Genomic DNA, 21,732 nt, shown 5'->3' with positions numbered 1-21,732 from the left:
TGCTACATATCAAATGTAACCCCAATTCACAAAGGAGGATCAAAGGCTGACACAAGTAATTATAGACCTGTTAGTTTAACTTCGGTTCCAGGAAAATTAATGGAGGCACTGGTTAAAGAAGCACTGCAGGATCATCTGGACAAGAATTCAGTTATAGCTCAGACACAGCATGGGTTTGTTAAGGGCAGGTCTTGTCTGACCAATTTGATTGGATACTATGATGTAGTCACAAAAGAACTGGATGCAGGGAATAACTTTGATATTATATATTTGGATCTTAGAAAGGCTTTTGATACTGTTGCGCATGGAAGACTGCTGCACAAATAGGAGAAGTGTGGCAATCGAGGCAAATTGCTGCTATGGATAAAGGGATGGTTGAGTGGCAGAAGACAGAGAGTGGTAATCAATGGACACTGCTCAATGTGGACTAATGTTATTAGTGGAGTTCCTCAGGGTTCAGTGTTGGGTCCATTGTTGTTTTCTGTATTTATAAATGATATTGATGATGGTGTATCAGGCTTAATGTCCAAGTTTGCAGACGATACAAAGGTTGGCAGGGTTGTTAAGGACACTACTGATACTATGCTGCTGCAACAGGATCTGGAAAGGTTGAGCAGATGGGCTGAGAGGTGGCAAATTAAGTTTAACATTGACAAATGTAAAGTACTACATATGGGAAACAGTAACCCCAGAGCAACGTATCAAATCTGTGGTACTACGCTGACAGTGGTAGAGAATGAAAAGGACCTGGGGGTAATTGTGCAGGCAGATATGAAGTTCTCTGAGCAGTGCAGACGAGCTGCAAGGGTAGCTCATGGTGTCTTGTCAATGATATACAGGAATTTTTCTAGCAGGGACAGGGATGTGATTATTCCCTTGTATAAGGCATTAGTCAGGCCACACCTTGAGTACTGTATACAGGTCTGGAGGCCTCATTTCAAGAAGGATGTAGAGCTGATGGAACGAGTACAGAGAAGGGCAACAAGATTAGTGAATGGAACAAAGGGTTGCTCTTACGAAGAAAGGCTTAAGTTTTGCAAATTACAGAGCCTGGAGACTAGGCATCGCCGAGGTGATCTGATAGAGGTGTACAAGGCTTTGAATGGCTTGAGCATGCTCAATGCCGATGGGATTCTTCCTCTTGCTCAGAATAATCACCTGAGAGGGCATAAATTCAAATTGAGGAAGGACGGATGTCGGATAGATGTGCGGAAATTCGCCTTTAGCCAGCGGGCAGTTGGTTTGTGGAATAGACTTCCATCGCTTGTTGTTGAAGTTGATAGCCTAAACAAATTTAAGGCTCAGCTGGACAGGTATTTCGAACGAATTGAGGGGTGAAATGGGAGTAGTGGTTGTTTTTTTTTTTTTTTTTTTTGGCTGATGCTGAATAAGCTTGCTTTCTTGCATCATATGCCTCTACTAATGCTAATGCTATCTACAGTACTTTGCATTTGTGAATGTTAAACCTCAATTGCCATTTCTCAGCCCAACTGCCTAATTTTTCTAGTTCTTGTTGCAGTAGCATACCGTCATTACTGTGACCCTGCCAACCTTCGTATCATATGTAAACTTGGATATTAAGTCTTCATCAATATCATTAATAAATACAAAAACAAGAATGGGCCCAGCACTGAACTCTGGGGGACTCCACCAATAACATTAGTCCATGAAGAGCGGTATCCATTGAGAACAAATCTATCTTCTTCCACTCCACCATCCTTTTCACGAAGGTTGGCAGTGTGACAGTAATGATGGTATGCCACTGCAACAATCCACAGCAGTAATTTGCCTTTAATTCCATGCTGCTCCAATTTGTACAGCAGGCTGTTGTGTGTAACAGTATCAAAAGCTTTCATGAAATCCAAGTGTATGATATCAAAATTATTTTTTGCATTCAGTTTCTTTGTGACTGTATCATAGTATTCAATCAGATTGGTCAGACAAGATTGTTCCTTGACAAACCCATGCTGTGACCAAAGCATAACTGAACTTCTGTCTTGACGGTTCTGTATTACTTCTTTAACCAGTGATGACGCCATTATTTTCCCTGAAACAGAAGTTAAGCTAACAGGTCTGTAATTACTTGTCACTCTTTGATCATCCTATTTGAATTGGGGGATACATTTACACATCTTTAGTCCACAGGGACATTCTCTGAATGTAAAGGTGCTCCCATAATTATGGTTAAGGGTTTGCTTACCTCCTTTGCTACCTCATTAGCAGTGGTGGCTCGTGACTCTGTTGTATGGGGTGCTACTTCTTAAAGTTAAATTAAATTGCCCTGGTTATAAGACGTAGTAATAATAATAAGAAAATTAAAAATACTACAAACATTAACTGGACACTTACCATTAACAGACTTGGATAATCTTGAAATTTTATTTAAAAATAAAATTCATTCTTTGGTTTTTATTTGTTGAAAATAGATTAATAACTTTTTCATTCAAGTTTGGTGCACTCTTCAAATCGGCACTGCTTGCTCTGCAGTTCCTTTGACTCATTTTATCCCCTCTAAAAAATGTGTATTGGCAACCTGCCAACTAGACATTGACTCAACCGCTGAGGCTAAAATGTGGAACTGTGTAGCACACAGTTCCACCTATGGTTATACTTCAAAGGTGAAAACGATTTCTTGTTTTTATTTGTTTATTACTGAAATGATTATTTGGAAATAGAGGATGAGTATACTATATGCAGAACCTGTGAATAAAAATATTCATTGCATTGAATTGTTCTTCACAAAATTTCATATAACACCGTTGACTGTATATTTAGATTTAAAAAGCTGGGGGTGCTGCAGTTCCACAGTGCCTACGAGCGAGCCGCCCCTGCTCATTAGTATAATTATGCGGGCTGAGATCATTGCTCTGAGTCTGATTCACTTGGGAGATTGGTATGGGTCTCCTTTTCGAAATAGCATCCTTCACATTCTGTACACCTTTTACAGTGGTTCACTAGTTTCTGAAACATGTGCTGCAGCCTATTTTCTGAAAGGTGTTGCAGGATAGTGGAAGTGGCAGATTTAACTTCTTCATTTGTGTTAAATTTTTTTCCCTCAACTCTTTAATCTCGGAAAAAACCCAGAAATTGCATGGTGCAAGATCTGGACAGTATGGAGGATGGTCTAGTGGTTGCCTACCAATTTTCACTAAAGCTTGCATTGCTGGTTGTGCGACATGTGGCCTACCATTATCTTGAATAAGAAACCATTCTTGGTTAAGCAGTTCGTCTTTTTTTGTGAATTGCTCCTTGCAATAATACTGCAGCAGTCAAGCAACTCACATTGCTTGACTGCTGCAGTATTATTTTGCGGATGTCAAAAAACAAAATCAAGATAAATTTTTTTTGATGAACCAAAAACTCTTTTTTGGAGGCAGTGAATTGTGGTGTTTCCATATGCTTGATTGCTGTTTGGACTTGGGATCAAAATGTTTAATCCAAGACTTGTCACATGATTATTTTATTCAAAAACCACTTTTGCCTAACTTTACACAAAATTCAATTGCAATTCTTTGTTTAATGATTAAAGAAATATCTTTCTCATCCCCCATCATAAAACACATTTACATAAACTGTGTTAGTGAATGCAAAAATGAATACTACATGATATGCTTGTAAAAACTAAGAAAAGGTGGGGAAACATTCCTAGACTGCAAACAATTCACTCATTTCCATTGAAACGAAGCAGTATTGCCAGTCTGAGTATTTTCGGATCAGCTCTTGTAGATTGATCCCATCCACCTCAGGTGCTTTCATACATTTAACTTAAGCAATTTTTCTTCCACTTTCCACTCACTTATTACAAAATCATTTAGCTCCCTGTTAGAGTTTGATAAACTTCTAAAATCCACTCCTCTAAAGAATTCCTCATGTGTGAGTGAGGAATTCTTTGGAGGAATGGATGTCATTTGTATCCCAAAGTTGATGAAACCTATGAAATATTGTATACAGGGTGTCTCAAAAATATTGATACAAACGTTTAGGGGAGGTAGGTAACATCTAAAGGAATGTGAATCGCATAGGAACCCATAACCGGAAATGTCACCGTAAGTCGGTACACGAGAGGGAAAATTTCTGGTTTGTACCTAGTGTATGGATTAGCAGACAGCCCACATGGTGTGCGCCCCCATGCGGCACAACATTGCTTCGCAATAGATGTGTGGGCAGGTATGGTTGGTGACTGCTTAGTCGGCCCATACCTGTTACCATCCCGCATGAACTCTGCTAAATATCGTATCTTTCTTGAACAAGTTGTACCAAGGTTACTTGACGATGTTCCAGCAAATGTGAGATGCAACATTCGGTTTCAACATGACGGGGTGCCTGCCCATTATTGAAGGTGTGTTCGTGACCATTTAAACAGGTGTTTTGGGTGTCGATGGATTGGCCGTGGTGGACCCGTTGTCTGGCCCCCACGCTTGCCTGATTTATCGAGCCTTGATTTCTTTCTGTGGAGACCCCCTCAAATCTATTGTGTATGAATTGCCTGTGGAGATGGAAATGGATCTCGTGGCAAGACTCATCTGCGCTGCTGCTACTTTCAAAGAAACTCCAGGTGTGTTCGATCGTGTCCGCCAATCCATGCTGCGTCAGCGTCACGCATGCATCGCGTCTCATGGTGGAACCTTCGAGCATCTGTTGTAACATCACGAAATGCATCCATCTCGTACTCCATTGTTAATATTATGTCAAATAAATGTTTGCCCCTAATTACTGTCTTGTGTCATTTGTGCATCTTGTGCCTCTGCTACTACTTTCCCGTGACGTTTCTGGTTATGGGTTCCTATGCGATTCACATTCCTTTAGATGTTACCTACCTCCCCTAAACGTTTGTACCAAAAATTTTGAGACACCCTGTATATTGATGTAGAGGATTATTTATGATTTTTTTTTTTTTTTTTTCAATTTATTTTTCCTTAGAACATTTTTGTGTTTGACCATAGTCCTACCGTAACATTTAACTATAAATCAAAATAAAAAAATATTAGCATTAGCATTAGCATTAGTAGAGGCATTTGATGCAAGAAAGCAAGCTTATGCAGCATCAGCCAAAAAAAAAAAAAAAAAAAGTAACATAAATAAATAAAAATAACCACTTCCACTTCACCCCTCTGTTCGTTCGAAATACCTGTCCAGCTGAGCCTTAAACTTATTTAGGCTATCAACTTCCACGACAAGGGATGGAAGTCTGTTCCACCCACCAACCACCCGCTGGCTAAAGGCAAATTTCCGCACATCTATCCTACATCTGTCTTTCCTCAATTTGAATTTATGCCCTCTCAGGTGATTTTTCTGAGCTAGAGGAAGAATCCCATCAGCATTGAGCATGCTCAAACCATTCAAGGCTTTGTACACCTCTATCAGATCACCCCGCTGGTGCCTAGTTTCCAGACACTGTAATTTGCAAAACTTAAGCCTTTCTTCGTAAGAGAACCCCTTTGTCCCATTCACCAATCTAGTTGCCCTTCTCTGTACTCGTTCCAGCAGCTCTACATCCTTCCTGAAATGAGGCCTCCAGGCCTGTATACAGTACTCTAGGTGTGGCCTGACCATTGCCTTATACAAGGGAATAATCACCTCCTTATCCCTGCTAGAAAAATTCCTATATATCATTGACAATACACCATGAGCTACTCTTGCAGCTCATCTGCACTGCTCAGAGAACTTCATATCTGCCTGCACCACCACCCCCAGGTCCCTTTCATTCTCTACCACTGTCAGTGTAGTACCACAGAGTTGATACGCTGCTCTGGGGTTGCTGTTTCCCATATGTAGTACTTTACATTTGTCAATGTTAAACTTCATTTGCCACCTCGAAGCCCATCTGCTCAACCTTTCCAAATCCTGTTGCAGCAGCATAGTGTCAGTAGTGTCCTTGACAACCCTGCCAACCTTCGTATCGTCTGCAAACTTGGACATTAAGCCTGATATACCATCATCAATATCATTTATAAATACAGAAAACAATAAAGGCCCCAATACTGAACCCTGAGGGACTCCACTAATAACATTAGTCCACGATGAGCAGTGTCCATTGATTACCACTCTCTGTCTTCTCCCCCTCAACCACCCCTTTATCCATAGCAGCAACTTGCCTCCAATGCCACACTGCTCCAATTTGTGCAGCAGTCTTCCATGTGCAACAGTATCAAAAGCCTTTCTAAGATCCAAGTATATAATATCAAAGTTATTCCCTGCATCCAGTTCTTTTGTGACTGCGTCATAGTATCCAATCAAATTGGTCAGGCAAGACTTCCCCTTAACAAAACCATGCTGTGTCCTAGCTATAACTGAAGTCTTGTCTAGATGATCCTGCAGTGCTTCTTTCACCAGTGCCTCCATTAATTTTCCGGGAACAGAAGTTAAACTCACAGGTCTATAATTACTTGTGTCAGCCTTTGATCCCCCTTTGTGATTTGGGGTCACATTTGCACATCTCCAGTCAATGGGTACCTCCCCTGAGTCCAAGGAAGCTCTCATAATTATGGCTAAGGGTTTGCTTACCTCCTTTGCTGCCTCCTTTAATATAACTGGATAGATCCCATCCACCCCAGGTGCCTTTCTTGTGTTTATCTTCAACAATTTCTCCTCCACTTTGCTCTCAGTTATTACAAGATTCTCTAGCTTACTGCTAGAATTGAATACACCTCTGGCATTCCCCTCGCTGAATAACTCCTCATGTGTGAATGTCGATGCAAAATATTCATTTAGTTTGTTAGCTACCCGAGCAGGGTCATCAACAGTTGACCCATCGATCTCAAGTGGACCAATCTGATTCATCCCCTTCCGTCTAGAGTTTACATAAGTAAAGAACTCTTTGCTGTTTTTCTTCGCATCCCTTGCCAAGGATCTCTCGTAATCTGCCTTCGCCTGCCTAACCTCCTTTGTAACTTGGTTACAGATCAACTTGTATCTATCATAGGCGTCCGTGTCACGTGTTAATTTGTATGTATCCCATGCATTTTTCTTCTCTGCCATATGCCTCATTAGTTCATCTGACAACCATTTAGGCCTAAACCTTGAACAATATTTCTTAGTTGGTATGTAAAGCCTAGTAGCTTCCACGATAAGTTCTTTGAATGCTTCCCATTTTGAATTTGCTGTTGGCAATATCATCAGTTGATCCCACTGTATAGAATTTAAATACTGTCTCAGTCCATTGTAGTCGCCTTTACGAAAGCAATACCCCTTCCCTTTACCCCTAATGGTAGTTACCTCTTTGAGTAACTCCCACTTCAGCACACTGTGATCACTGCCACCAAGTGGTTCATTTATCTGCAGATTCTTAATGCATGAAGAATCACTACTGATAATCAAATCAAGAGTATTACTCCCTCTAGTTGCCTCCCGAACATGCTGATGTAGAAAACAATCATCCAATAAATCCACAAAAGCCTTGCTACTGTGTGAGTGACCAGCCCCCAAATTCCAGTCAATATCTGGGAAATTAAAATCCCCCATTATAAGACTCTCTGATTTACTGGCCCACTCTATTTCTCCGAACAGTTTCTTATTATACTCATCAGAGGCATTAGGCCTATAGCACACTCCTACTCTCAATTTTGATCTCCCAATGCTTATGTCACACCAAACTGACTCGACACTGCACTGTCCAGCGATGTCGACTGGCTTCACTTCCTTGGATTTTATGTGTTTTTTAACTAATAGCATAACCCCTCCTCCCTTCCTATCCTGTCTATCCTTTCTGTAGACATTGTACTCCCCAAATTCCAGTTCTGCATTTCTTATATAAAAAAATATATATTTAAAATTCTTATATATATATATATACTTCCCCAATTTTTAAAACCTTCAGAATTGCTTGATAAAATACATGTGTATACAATCCAGAAACTCCATTAGCAATGATAAAAAAGAAAAAAATTATTTTTTAATTATTGAACTATTATAACCTTGGCTATGCTTTATGACTCATAATTATAGGCATAAAAAAACTGTAGGGTGATCATTTTAAATGACATGCAATGAAATTACAAATAACTTTAAAAAAAAAAAAAAGTGCCAAACATGAAATCTGTAAGTAGCATTCTTATCCACTGCTTTGTCTCCATCTGTCAACATCCTCTAAAACTACAAATGTTCATGGGCCATACTAGCATAAAGTAACACGGCCTTCAGCATAGAGGAGCATGTTTTTGGTGGAACATTGCTCCAAAAAAGTAATTTAAAACTACCCAATAACATTAGCCTGAGTTTTGGGGGCAATTTTTGATATCTTATGGCATCATCAAAATCTTCAGAGTGGAAGCTTGTGATAAATGTTCAGGAATATTGGTAATGTGAACATTGTAAATAGTATTTGCACAACAGCACAGCATGCTTGGTTGTGCTCAGTTAGGTTGTAATTATGATGATGGCTGTTTTTCACATCGTGAACACCCACTAGTTAGCCATATCCAATTTACAATCTGTTAGAGATCGTGTATAATTTGTGGTTTGTGCATTTTTGGTTAGAAATATACAAGAGTGAGGATTCATATAAATTATAGTTGTTTTAACACTCATATAGTTGAGAGAAATTCATTAGCAGATTACTGGGATTTGATGGTAGACAGCACATAAATATTGAGACATTGGAAGCCATTAATAATCACTTTTTTTTTTTTCAGCCTCCTCAGTTGTTGGCTTTTTGAGTTTGAAACATCGTGAACACCCACTAGGCATGGTGCTAATGGTAGATACAATTTTTTTTTTTTTTTTTTTTTTTTTTTTTAGCATTGTGAAAGGTGCTGTTATTTAATTGCCATCATTATGAAAATTACTTTGAAAAGGAAATAATAAATTCTCTGGAATTTAGTTTTAGTGGAAGTGAAAAAAAAAAATTTAGAAATAGGCAGATCTTTTTGTTAACAGTAAAAGAAAAGGAAACTGATGTTAGGTTGACAGGTGATTTTAAATAGGAAAAAAAAACCAAACAGTTATCGTAAAAGTTTTGAGAAATCATTTGGAATATCAAAATGTGATTGGTACAAAATGAATTTCACAAGTTGTAAACGTTCTAAATAGGGAGCACTGATCATACCTAAAAAGTATTAATGAAAGTCATAGATATATACAAAAAATTTTTCATATAGAAAAAAACTATAGGAATAAATATAACATAAGGAATTTAAAAATATATTCATTTTATTTTATATTATATTTTTGTTTCAGACCAGCTATCAACTCTTATATCAAAAAAAAAGCAGAATACTCTATATTTATCCGACTACCAATGATAATTCCTTACAAGAGATGAAAAACTGAAAAATGTAGTATATTACACAAACTTAACTCATCATGCCTGCTATCTGGAGAAGGGTGGTGGTCCTGTTGGTTGTGGTAATAGCCATCCTGCAGGTAAGTAGGAAGAAAAATTTTTATGAAAACATCTGCAATTTGAAGGAAAAAATAATTATTTAAAAGAAGCATTGTCTAGGAGTCAGTAGAGCACATTTAATTCACAATTTTTAACATTCAAAGTTTAGGTGGTGGCTAGAATAGGTGGCCACAGATTTTTATGCAGTAAAAAGTCAAAATAATATGCAAAATATTGTTTCATTAATAGTTTAAAAAGTAGAAACAAATGATTAAATTAGCATCATATGTATTCAGTATATTCAATTGCCATTTTTTTTTATTGGCTTAATACAGTAAACCTGAAATCCAGCTTTCAGAAATCGCACACATATTGAAAACCTGAATCTCAGTCATTTATAACTTTGAATGCAGGGCTCTTCAAGCATTATACATGACCATAAGAAGCTCACAGCATCCTGAATTATTATATTTCCTTAATTTTGATCAAATTGTTCCTTGATATTGATTCGAGAGAGAGAGAGAGAGAGAGAGAGAGAGAGAGACTGAGACTTAATGTCAATCCTGAAACATAAGCTTACCTTTATTTTCAAAAAAGTCTGTTGCTCTCATGCTCCCTTTCTTAGCATTCAGATTTCTAGACAGGATCACATACCTTTACTGGGGAGGGACAGCCTTACTTCCATCCTTTCTTGACATAGATATATCACAACTATTGCGTTTTTGCATTGAAAAAAGTAGAATGTTTCTTTTGTTCTTGGCATTTCTTCTAAATATCTACTAATTCTGTTCAAATCACAAATCCACCTACTGTGGAATATTGTTCTCACATCTGGGGTGTCTCCCAAAACTTAATTCCTTGACCCTGTCCTAAAAAATAGTCAGGTTAATTAAGTCTTTTGATGACAAACTTGCTCCACCCCTTCAAGCAGACATTCCATTTTTGCTGCATACCTGTAGATCTGCATACCTGCCTACAGATATTCCTGTAGGCAGTCCTCTGAATTAGTATTTATAATTTCATCTCTTCCTTTAAACTAGAAAACTGGTCCGAACAGATGCATCAACTAGTCAATATCTATTTGCACTTGGAGTCACCATAAAAATAATAAGCAAAACAAAACCCTCCACAATGTACATATAGCCACTATTATTTCAAGCTATATGTCATATACTTATGACTGCCTACTTAATACAGTGTTGGGCCACCATTTGCATGGATAACAGCCACTATTTGCCTATCCATTGATTCTGCTAGATGTCTGAAGATGTCCATAGGGATCTGCAGCCATGCTGCCTGCAAGGCTTTCGTCAGTGTAGGATTAGGTGACAGTTGCATGTCCATACATGTCATTTTCTGTTCCAAAACATCCCACATATTCAACTGGAATGACATCATGTGAATTTGGAGGCCAATCAAGATAGATAATAACTTTTCTGTGTTCCTTGAGCTACTCGTACACAGTGCGGGCCCAATGACACGACATATTGGTCTTGAAAGATCACGTTTCTGTCTGGGAAAGAATACAATAGTGGCAGGTTGCATATGGTTTCCTAAGTGCTGGAAATCATGTGCAACCTGCCATAATTTCCAGCACTTAGGACAGTAGTAAAAAGAAACAGTAGTTCACATGGACCAAAACATGCCCCTTACTAAACAACCACCACTTGCCTGGATAGTGGGCATCATCACAATGGGTCCATGGACTGGTGTTGCTTGCACCACACACAAAGGCATCCATCAGCAAGTTCACAACAGGTATTTGGACTCATCTGATCAGCATACTTGTTTCCAATCCTCTAGCATCCAGCCAGCTTGTTGTTGATATCACAGCCTTCACCATCGATGATGAGAAGGTGTCTCTTTGGTCATCTCCTGTGGAACCCCATATGTCTGGGCATGCAGCACATCATGATTTGGGATATAGATAGTTCTCAACTTTACGAGTTAATTCGTTCCTAGCGCACACTCGTAAAGAGAGAATTTATTTCCCATAGACAATGTTAAAAATAGGGGTTATGTTATCAACAATGAAATTAGTTAGCTAATTTGTTTATATTTAAACAATGATTGATTTATCCAAAGAAATGAAAACATAACCTGTAAAATCAAGCAAATGATAATAATTAGAGAAATTATTTATGACTTACAAATGTTAAAGAATGTTTATTCTTCATCATCGACTAAATGCACGCTTGTTGATTACTCATTATTGGCTTGGCACTCGTTGGTTTGTTGCACAAGGAGTCATCTTCAGAAATGCTTCTCATTTATAGAGAAAAGAGAAGATAATCTTCTGTTTTCTTTATAAATTTCAATAGCATGCATAAGCAGTTTTTAACGGAATGCACAAATTGCAACTAATACAGCGCCTCCATAGCCAGGTGGGCAGGAGCAGCAGTGCGTAGCACATGCTTCTTGATTAGACTGGGGTTCGAGCATGTGACCACCAGATATGGGGAATGCGGAAAGGTTAGGGAATGACCACCCCATATCCCTGGAGCAATATGGCTTTAGTTGCTAATGCTCCTCAAAACCAAACAACAACAACTAATACAATTTACGTGGAGTAACAAATTTACTAAGCTTTAAAAAAAAAAAAAAAAAAAAAAAAGAATGAAGAGAAGATTCTGAAAATTTGTTTTTTATACGATTGAAGATTTCATTAAAGAGCAAACACCATAATAACATAAATAAAAACCCACACAATTCCAGCTATCAGTATTTTCACAAATGCAATAACATTGAGTTTGCTACCGTTCATAATTGCTTGCCGTAACAGAAAAGCCCAATAAACCAGAAAGTGCAAATTGTTTTTTTGTTTTATGGTCGTGACTTCCAGAAATGTGTTTTAGAAAAATATCACAAAGCCATTCAAAATTGGTTCTTATAACATATGATAACGATGAAAGTATAGTGCGTTTTATCATTTGAATTAAAATTTGAATAATTTGAGTCACTGAGTGTAACTAATACAATATACACTATAAAAACGACCTTTTAGGGAGTTATATAGCGAAAATTTGAACTTCCGAGGTTGTGGAATGAATTAACAAAAAATATGTTATTGGGGTCACATTACGATATTTTTGTGATACGATGGTAACGGATTAATGTCGTAAAGCTGGGTACACTGTATTGTAGCGCATGGTTTGAAATGTGCTATTTATGAATGTTTTAACATTCATATTTTGCAATTAATGTTCATATTTTCGATTTTGTTGATACGTGGAAAAAAAAAAAAAAAAAAACCTTTTAAAGCAAAAACTGCCTGTACTGTTCTTGCATTCCCCATATTGTATTGCAATGTTAATTGTTGCACAGTGACCTGCCATTGAGCCCTTAAAACATGCTGAAACCTTCACTCACCATGGGCATCCACCTTGTGTAATGCTTTATGGTTCTGTCTGTAGGAGGTGGTTTGAGCAGTTCAACACCATTCTTTGTACACCTTAACCACAGTGAGCCTTAAGCAACTGACAAGATGTGCCATTCCCAATACTGAAGCACTTGACACACAAGCTCCCACAACCCATGACATCTTTACTACATCCCATAATTGCTACTTTATCATTTTGACTTGCCCGATCAGATGGAAATTACCACTGCAACAGTGTACCAAGATGTTTGGCTTTTTATACTGCAAGCTATGTGGCACAGTCCATTATGGACTGGGTAGTCATAATTCGGTGATCACTGAGTGTATATGACATACAGCTTGAAATAATGGTGACTATATGTACATTGTGGAGGGTTTTGTTTTGCTTATTATTTTTATGTTGACTCCTTGCTCACCTTTAGTCATCTTGTGAAACTTTTCCTTGTTTGCTGAAGTAGCAGCCACAGAGTTTGCTGAACATCACATGCTATGTCTTAAATTTATATTAAAAAAAAAAAGCATAAGGAAAAACAATAAAATTTGAATAAAAGTAGCTGTAAGTTGTGATTAAATGAAACCAACAAGAGGCATATCATGGAATTTATCACTAAACTGTCCAAACATATCACAGCATGAGTTTGAGTATATCAGGAAATTATAGAAGCATTTCCTTTTTGCTGCCTTGTCAGAATATTGCTTAAACTGTCTAGTTAAATCTGTGCATTTTTCTACCATTAGAGCCATACAGTATTAGATTTCAGAAATTCAGCAAGGACTAAGTCCCAGTGTTGTTAGATTTATGTACTTCTACTGTTTAAGCTTACATATAAAAGACTATTATAAACCGAGGAACATTTTTAATTTTATATAGTTAATAAGTGTAAAATAATTATCTCAATTGTAAATTTTAAAGAGGTGTATTTTCTTGGGTCCATGTTAGTTTGGTGCAAGGCAATTCATTGTATGACAGTTTGGTATATGTGAGAGTTCAGTGTCTGTGACTTCGACAGTTTAGTGATTGTACCAGTTTGGTGCCGACCAGGCTAGCCGGGTGGGTAAAGTGCCTGCCTGGCAACTCAAAGGTTGCGGGTTTGAATCCTGCCTTGGGCTTGGATATCACGATGGTGCCACACTATCCAGTTGGATCTCACAGCCACAATACACGAAGGAAGCAGGAAAAAACTGGTTCCTTCGTGTATTGCTCACATCATACGATTTAAAAAAAAAACACACAACGATTTGGCAAGTATGACAAATCACGAAGTTTTGTGTGAGACTTCGGCATTTTTATTTTTTTGTCTTGACAAAGCAAGGCCAAAAATACAAACTTAACATGCCATGCAGTAAATGGTTATCACATATGGTTTTGATATTTTTGATAAAGTGCGCTATTCATCTTAATTTTTAAATGCACATTTTACATTTTTAGGGAGATCGTATATAAAAAAGTATTACATACAGGTTAAAGATTGGGACACAAGAAGAAACTTTTTCACACTTTTGTTTGCTGTTGTTTGTTCAATTTTTAGGAAATATATATGAAGATAAGTTGTTCTGGAGACCAAAATTAAAGAATTTTCAAAATTTCTGCATTCCAACGTCCAAAGTGACCAAAATTTTTCTTAGGTTTCCAAATCTTTTACTTTGATTTTCTTCACATATACATACATACACTGAATTGTCGTAGTTCCCAATTGTCTTTCATCAAATTGTCATAGACCAAATTATCATCTGAGAGGATGCTGATAAGTTCTCTGCCCATAATAAAAAAAAAAAAAAACAAGATAATGCAATTATATATATAGTTTATTCAACATATTCCATTTTCTATGATGTTCCAACATTTGTAAACCTCTCACACAGATAAAGATAGCCACCCATCCCAAACCAGGCTTCTGTTGTTTGTATGATGTCATCATGTAATGCAAATTTGATACCCTTAAATGCTTTTGAGATTTAGGAAGAGAGTAGCCAGAGGATGCAAGATCTGGTAAATGTGGAGGATAATGATGAAGTCAGTAGCTTATTTCAGCAAATCTGGTGTGTGTGTGTGTGTGTGTGTGTGTGTGTGTGTGTGTGTGTGTGTGTGTGTGTGTGTGCCAGAGCATTGTTCTGCAAAAACAGCACTCCTGAGGTAAGCCATCCACCCAAACAAAATCCAATCCAATCCTTGTCCCAAAAAAAAGACAGAGACCATGACCTTTCTAGCAGACATCTGGGTGTGGAACTTCTTTGGACAGGGAAATGCAACCATGCTTCCACTCCTTCGACTGTCCTTTGGTCTCTTGATCATATTGAAACAACTATGGTGAAGATTTGCAGTTGAAAACGGGGCACACTGTTCATTTAATCAACATTCAGACATTTGGGGACCTATTTGTCAGTAAACCTCTGCATGTCTAAAATGTCATGAATAACATATCCAATGTTTTCCCTGGACATGCCTAGAGTTTTAGCTAACTATTTAGCAGAAATTAATCTTTCAGACAGTATTATCATGTGTGAATGGCATCAACATTTTCAGGCACTATTACAAAAACTGGTCTTGTTCTCTCTGTATTCTCAGTGTCAAAAGCACCCATTTTAAATTTTGCAGCCAAGCTTTTGATTGTTCAATAGCATGGAAACTGTTCTCCTAATGTCGCCAACACATAAGTGTGAATTTCGTGTTTTTTCTGTAGAAACAGCAATTTCATAATTGTACTACTTTCTGTTTTGTTGAAAGTGACATTTTGAGCTGACGTCCTTCTTTTTAGGATTTTATAATGGGTAAAATGAGTTAAATATGGGCTAATTAACATAAAAGATATGCAATTTCATAATATGACACCTATTTATCAAAAAAAATTAAGTTGGATCTCACAATGTCCATTTCCACTTTTAGTCTGCTAAACCGCATGTACTTTTTCTGACAGAATCTCAGTTATTGATTGATTCAACCACCTGCTCATCTCAGTTACCCAAATTATTCGCTATATGATTCCTTTCACCGCCTCAAAAGTGGTACTTGACCATATGTCCGTTCCGATATTCCCTGTTAGAGACTTGTTAATTTGGAATCTCCTCTTTTCGACCTTTTCTGGCTTAAAATCTTTCTACCTCATTCTGTCAAATTCATCTGTTGTGTCTACTGTTCTTCCAACTCCACTAATCACTTGGAGATCTTTGACTTCCTCTCTTTGCAACTTGACTTTCTCCAGTCCAACTTTCCCAACAGTGAGGTAATTTTCCTTGGTGATTTTAATGTTCAGAACTCCAGCTGGCTTCCATTTTCTAGTCACACAGACCCAGCTGGTCTGGATGCTGAGGTTTTTGCAATTACTAATGACCTCACACAGATTGTTCATTTACCTACCAGAATACCGGACAATCCTAACCATACAGCCAACACACTTGATCTTTTTCTCACAAACAACCCTTCTAAGTACACGGTCGAAGTGAGTAGTCCTTTAGGCATCTCAGATCACAACTTGGTGATTGTCTCTACTCCAGTTGGAGCCTTTATCTCATGGCTCTTCCCAACCTCGTATTGTTTGGCATTACAATAATGCAAAATGGGATGACCTGCGAGATTTCTTTTCTTTTTTTTCCTTGGTTGGATTACTGTTCGAAACTTCTGATGTCGTTTGTTCAGATCAGTGAAATTATTCTCGTAGGAATTCAATCACTTTATTCCACATTCTGCTTTCAAATCTCATTCTTTATCTAAACCTTGATTTTCCAATAAATGGGCTGAGGCTGTTGAAGAGAAGAATGTTGCATATCGTAATTGGCTTGTTTCCAATTCTTCAGTTTCATTTTCTGCCTACACCAAAGCTCGCAACAATTGTAAAGCAGTTATTAATCAGTCCAAACTAGAGTTTGAACAGGCTAAGAGTAGAAAACTTGCTTCTTGCCCTAATGGTAGCCAAGCATTCTGGTCTCTTGACAAAGCTATTGGCCACTGCTTTTGTCCATCTCTGCTCCCACCTCTGTCAAAACCAGATGGTTCTATTGTCGCTTCAGCCAAGGATAAAGCTGACTTGCTAGCATCCCATTTTTCTACCAACTAATGTATTAATGATCTTGGAAAAAAACCTCCCACCATTCCCAATATGTTCTATTCAATGCCTCCTGTAGTCCTCTGTCAAAAGGATGTCAGAAGGATTTTGACTAATCTTGATGCTAAGAAAGCTCAGGTCCTGATGGTATTTCTCCACTTGGTCTCAAAACCTGTGCTCCTGAACTTACTCCTGTTCTTTGCCGCCTTTTTCACTTTCTTATTCCAAAGGTATTTTTCCTTCTGCTTGGAAATTTGCTCGTATCCAGCCAGTTCCTAAAAAGGGTGAACCCTTCCATCCAATTATCTTCCCATTTCAATTACTTCTACTCTCTAAAGTAATAGAGAAATCAATTAACCGCCAACTGTAAAATACCTAGAAACCTTATACCTGATAAACGATTGCCAGTATGGATTCAGTCAGTGTTGATCCACTGGTGATATTCTGGCTTATGTTACCCATTTATGGACAAATTCAATGGAAAAGTTCGATGAAACATAAGCAATTGCTCTTGACATCTCAAAGGCTTTCAATCGTGTTTGGCATAAAGGTCTTCTAAACAAGATTCCATCTATGGTTTGCCAGTTGTTTTTGTAATTGGTTATTCGGTTTTCTCTCTGACTGCTCACTGAGGGTGAGGGTAAATGGGCTCTCTGTCTTCTAACTTCTCCACTGATGCTGGTGTTCCCCAAGGTTCAGTTCTTTCCTGCTCTTTCCTCTTTTATATTAATGACCTTCTTCCATTGACCGGAAATCCTATCCATAGTTTTTTTGACGATAGCACATTACATTCCACTTTCCAGTTTGAGAAATCTTGCCCTGCTCAATCAGCTTCAACTTCTCAAATATCCACTACCAGTTCCTTAAATGCCAATATCTCCAGTGAGGCAAAGACAATTTAGTTGATTTCAATCCTTCTTAAATTGAGTCATGTTTTATATCCTGCAAAAGGGATTCTTCAGCTCCTATGCTTATCTTTGGTGACACTCTGATTTCTAGGCAATGTGATACAGTGAAACTTCTCTTAACGGACATCTCTCTACAACGGACATTTTCAATTCCCCAACTCACCTCCATTGGTTTTAACGTGTTTTCAGCTTCAGTCTAGTGGACATTCTCTGTAACAGACGCGGACAGGCAATCTGCACTGTTTCGTTTAGATTAGCACTTAATTTGATCTCCCCATAACGGACAGCAGGCGAGCTCACGGCCCTTTTTCTAGGAACTTTTCTTCCACGTATTGCCTCAATCATGTGTTTATTTTCTATTTCCGATTCTCTGAATTTTATCAAGGTTTACGTCGTAGTTCTAAACCCTTTTCAAGAATTTAAAGGCACGTGTAAAACTTCTGATGAATTCGGTGTGTGCAGGGGGGGGGGTATGGTCGGCCTTTTGTCTTTTCAGTTTCAGTTTTCAGTTTTGTTCAGTGTCGTGTGAAGTGCACAATGTCTTCTCGTAAACATTTAACTTAAAAAGATAAAGTCGAACTCATTAATGCGTATGATCGGCAAAAAAATAGTGTTCGCAATCTCACTGCAAAATTCAAAATCGGGAAGACGCAGGTAAGCTTCCTTCCTTCCTTCATACGTATTTCCTGAAAATTACAGTCTACAGAAGTTCAAGTGCAATGTCAACAAATATCTTCTTTCGTCTTCTCAACCTCCAACCCAAGCATGGTACTAAGTACTATAGGTTCTAATACCTCTCGTGTTTGGGGTTCACAAAAAAAAAAAAAAAAAAAAAAAGCAACATCCTAAAGAAATAAAATGAATTGTGCTCAAACAATTTTGGCAACATGGAAATTATCAGGTTCAAAAATCATTCCTGAAAACTGTTGGACTTCAAATTGACAATGTTATGTACGAGTGGATTTGTCGCGAACATGCTAAAAAAAATTCCCATTAATGGGCTTATTATTAGGGAAAAGGCTTTGGAGGTTGCGAAATCTATGGGAGTAAATGAGTTCAAAGCTTCTGTGGGATGGCTATACAAGTTCAAAACTCGGCATAAAATTACTTGGAAAACCGTAAGTGGTGAAGGTGGATCTGTTGATACTGGGGTTGTAACAGAGTGGACCGTCAAATTGGAAGATTCATGTCGTGATTTTGAAGCTAAGGATATTCACAACTGTGACGAAACAGGGTTGTTTTTTAAAGCTCTTCCTGAAAAAATAATGAGTCTAAAAAACGAAAAGTGCCAGGGCAGAAAAATTTCTAAGGAACGCTTGACTGTACTATTGTGTACAAATATGCTGGGAGACTTTGAACAACCTCTTGTTATAGGAAAACCACAATCCTCGTTGTTTCAAAGGCATAAAGTTGAATCTTTTGAATGTTGACTGGAAGTCTAATAAAAAAGCGTGGATGACACGAGATATCATGAGCAAATGGATAAGTCACTTTAACCAAAACACGATTCGTCAAAACAGAAAAATTATTCTTTTCATGGATAATGCTGCATCTCACCCGCACATTGAATTGTCCAACGTTCAAATCGTTTTTCTGCCATCAAACACATCTGCAGAGTGTCAGCCCTTGGATAAAGGGATAATAAAACATTTTAAACTTCACTACAGAAAACGTGTTTTAAGACATCTCATTGCAAACATGAACGATGTAACATGTGCGAGTGACCTTGCAAAGAAAATCAGCATCCTAGATGCGATTCAATGGATTTCCTCTTCAGTAAACGCAATTAGAAAACAAACTGTCGTGAACTGTTTTGTAAAGTCTGGCTTCTCAAACGCAAAAATTGAAGTTGTGAACAGCAATGTGGAGCACCAAGAAGAACAAGAACTTCAACATCTATTGATAATGTACGATACTTCCACTACAAGTGACCCTGGCTACAAAGATATAGACTCGAACCTCACTGCAGAAGATGGTGCTCTAGATATCAACGACATTATCATCGATATTTTTCAAGAAGTTCCTCATGAGGATGAAGAAATGGAAGGAGGTCATTCTGTCGAAGAACATTAACGACGAGCCACCGATGAAAATAGAAGAAACGCTCATACAAATCAATTGTTTAAAAATGTTTTTCGCCGCTGAAGAAGATACTGAAGGACTTTCGATGGTTTCTTCACTCCAAACAAATGTTAAAAACAAAATTATCAGCCGGAAGAAGGTGCAGAAGAAAATAAGTGATTACTGTATGTATTTTTCTTAAGATAAAGTCATAATATGCATAGCACAATTGTATGTATATTATTTACAAAAATATTGTGCAAAATCTGTATATAATTTAATTTAATTTTACATTAAACGTTTAAAGATTTTACTTTATCTCTTGTGTATGTAATTGTATATTATTTACAAAAATATTGTTCAAAATCTGTATATATTTTAATTTAATTTTACATTAAACGTTTAACGATTTTTCTTTCTTTATTTTTTTTTTTTCTCCCTCAGACTTGTTAGCGGACACTTCTCTCTAATGGACACATTTTCGTTCCCCATGGCTGTCCGTTAAAGGGAAGTTTCACTGTATATCTCTTTTGGGATTATCCTGACTTCTAATCTCTTGGCACAAGCACATTACAAATATTGCTTCCTCTGCTTCTAAAGAACTTGGTTTTCTCTTTCGCTCTCTGCATTACTTTTCATCCAAACAGCTGTTCACTCTGTACAAATTGCAAATCTGCCCTACCATGGAATATTGTTCCCAAATCTGGGACGTTGTCCCCAAAACCTCTCTCAGCCTTCTAGATTCCATTCAGAAGAGGGCAGTTAGGTTAATTAATGGCTCATCTATAACAGTCTTTCCACTCGCTTTCTCATAGACATACTGTTTCTGCTGCATGCCTTTTCTACAGATACTTCCATGGGCACTGTTCTTCTGAATTGGCTTCTATAATTCCCGCTCTCTTTCAAAACAGGCCAAACACTTGCCATCACCAGCCAACATCCATTTACTGTCCAACTTCAAACTCACAGAACCAACTTTTTATCTTCCTCGTTTATTCATTCAACTGCCATTTTCTGGAACAACCTTCCTCCATATATATTTCCTGAAAATTACAGTTACAGAAGTTAGTCTAATGTCAACAAATATCTTCTCTTGTCTTCTCAACCTCCAACCCAAGGTATTATAACTATAGGTTATAATACCTCATGTTTGGGGTTTTCATAAGAAAAAAAATAAATAATAAATAAATTTATCAGCATCCGCTCATTCCAAATTGTCATGGACCACACTGTTTGTGCACTGAATCGTCATGCACACCAAATTGTCATGTGACTAATATCTTGCCCAATTGACATGATTTCTGTGATGTGATCTTTATTTTCTTAAATGCAATAAAAATTTAGATTATTTTTAATGTATATCATTTAAATTGCTAATTCCAAAAATGGTACCAAAGATTTCTCGTGATCTGCTTTTGTCTGCCTAACATCCTTTGTGACTTCATTACAGACCAGTTTATATCTACCATAGGCTTCTGTGTCACCTGTTAATTTATATGTATCCCATGCATTTTTCTTCTCTGCTGCATGTCTCATTAGGCATTGAGAGTTATAAATTAAATAAAAATAATATTAAAAATTAAATATAAATAATAAAAAGTGGGTCCATTATTTTCTTCTTCTTTAGAGAAGTTTTGTTAAATGTCATCATAGATGTATTCTTAAGGCTTCTTTGTCAGGGCTGTAGTTAAGTCTCCCTCAGGTGGAAGAAGTATTTACTCATAGGTTTTTCAGGTTTTACATCGTACATGGTATGCAAACTGACCAGTGAATACACTTGCACAGACAATGTGATAAAATCACTTCAGGGGCTCACATCTGGTGAGTATGGGCTTGACACACCTCAGGTCCTGAGCTGGATATCATTATTCTTCTCTTTCTTGGTGATTCCCTTCTACTCTCTCTCTCTCTCTCTCTCTCTCTCTCTCTCTCTCTCTTTCTCTCTCTCCAGCTCATACTGTTTTGGTGATCTGTGTTAAGATTTTAAGGAAATAAATAACTAAGGCAGACAATAAATAACTAAGG

The 21,732-nt window shown here is 37.5% G+C and overlaps 1 protein-coding gene across 1 annotated transcript in view; it reads left to right on the top strand.

The window, feature by feature from the left end:
- Positions 1-21,732, top strand: part of LOC150081916 (beta-1,4-glucuronyltransferase 1-like) — a 344,451-nt gene that overhangs the window by 38,277 nt on the left and 284,442 nt on the right. The window contains exon 2 of the mRNA XM_090379822.1: positions 9,175-9,360. Within this exon, the coding sequence (XP_090235948.1) occupies positions 9,301-9,360 (60 nt within the window). The 5' untranslated portion in view covers positions 9,175-9,300. The remainder of the gene's footprint in view (positions 1-9,174; positions 9,361-21,732) is intronic.

Source organism: Mastigoproctus giganteus, chromosome 8, assembly GCF_048544385.1.
Source record: "Mastigoproctus giganteus isolate SK-2022 chromosome 8, ASM4854438v1, whole genome shotgun sequence".
NCBI lineage: Eukaryota > Metazoa > Arthropoda > Arachnida > Uropygi > Thelyphonidae > Mastigoproctus > Mastigoproctus giganteus.
The sequence above is the reverse complement of the archived record's forward strand: the minus strand, read 5'-3'. Positions and strand labels throughout refer to the sequence as shown.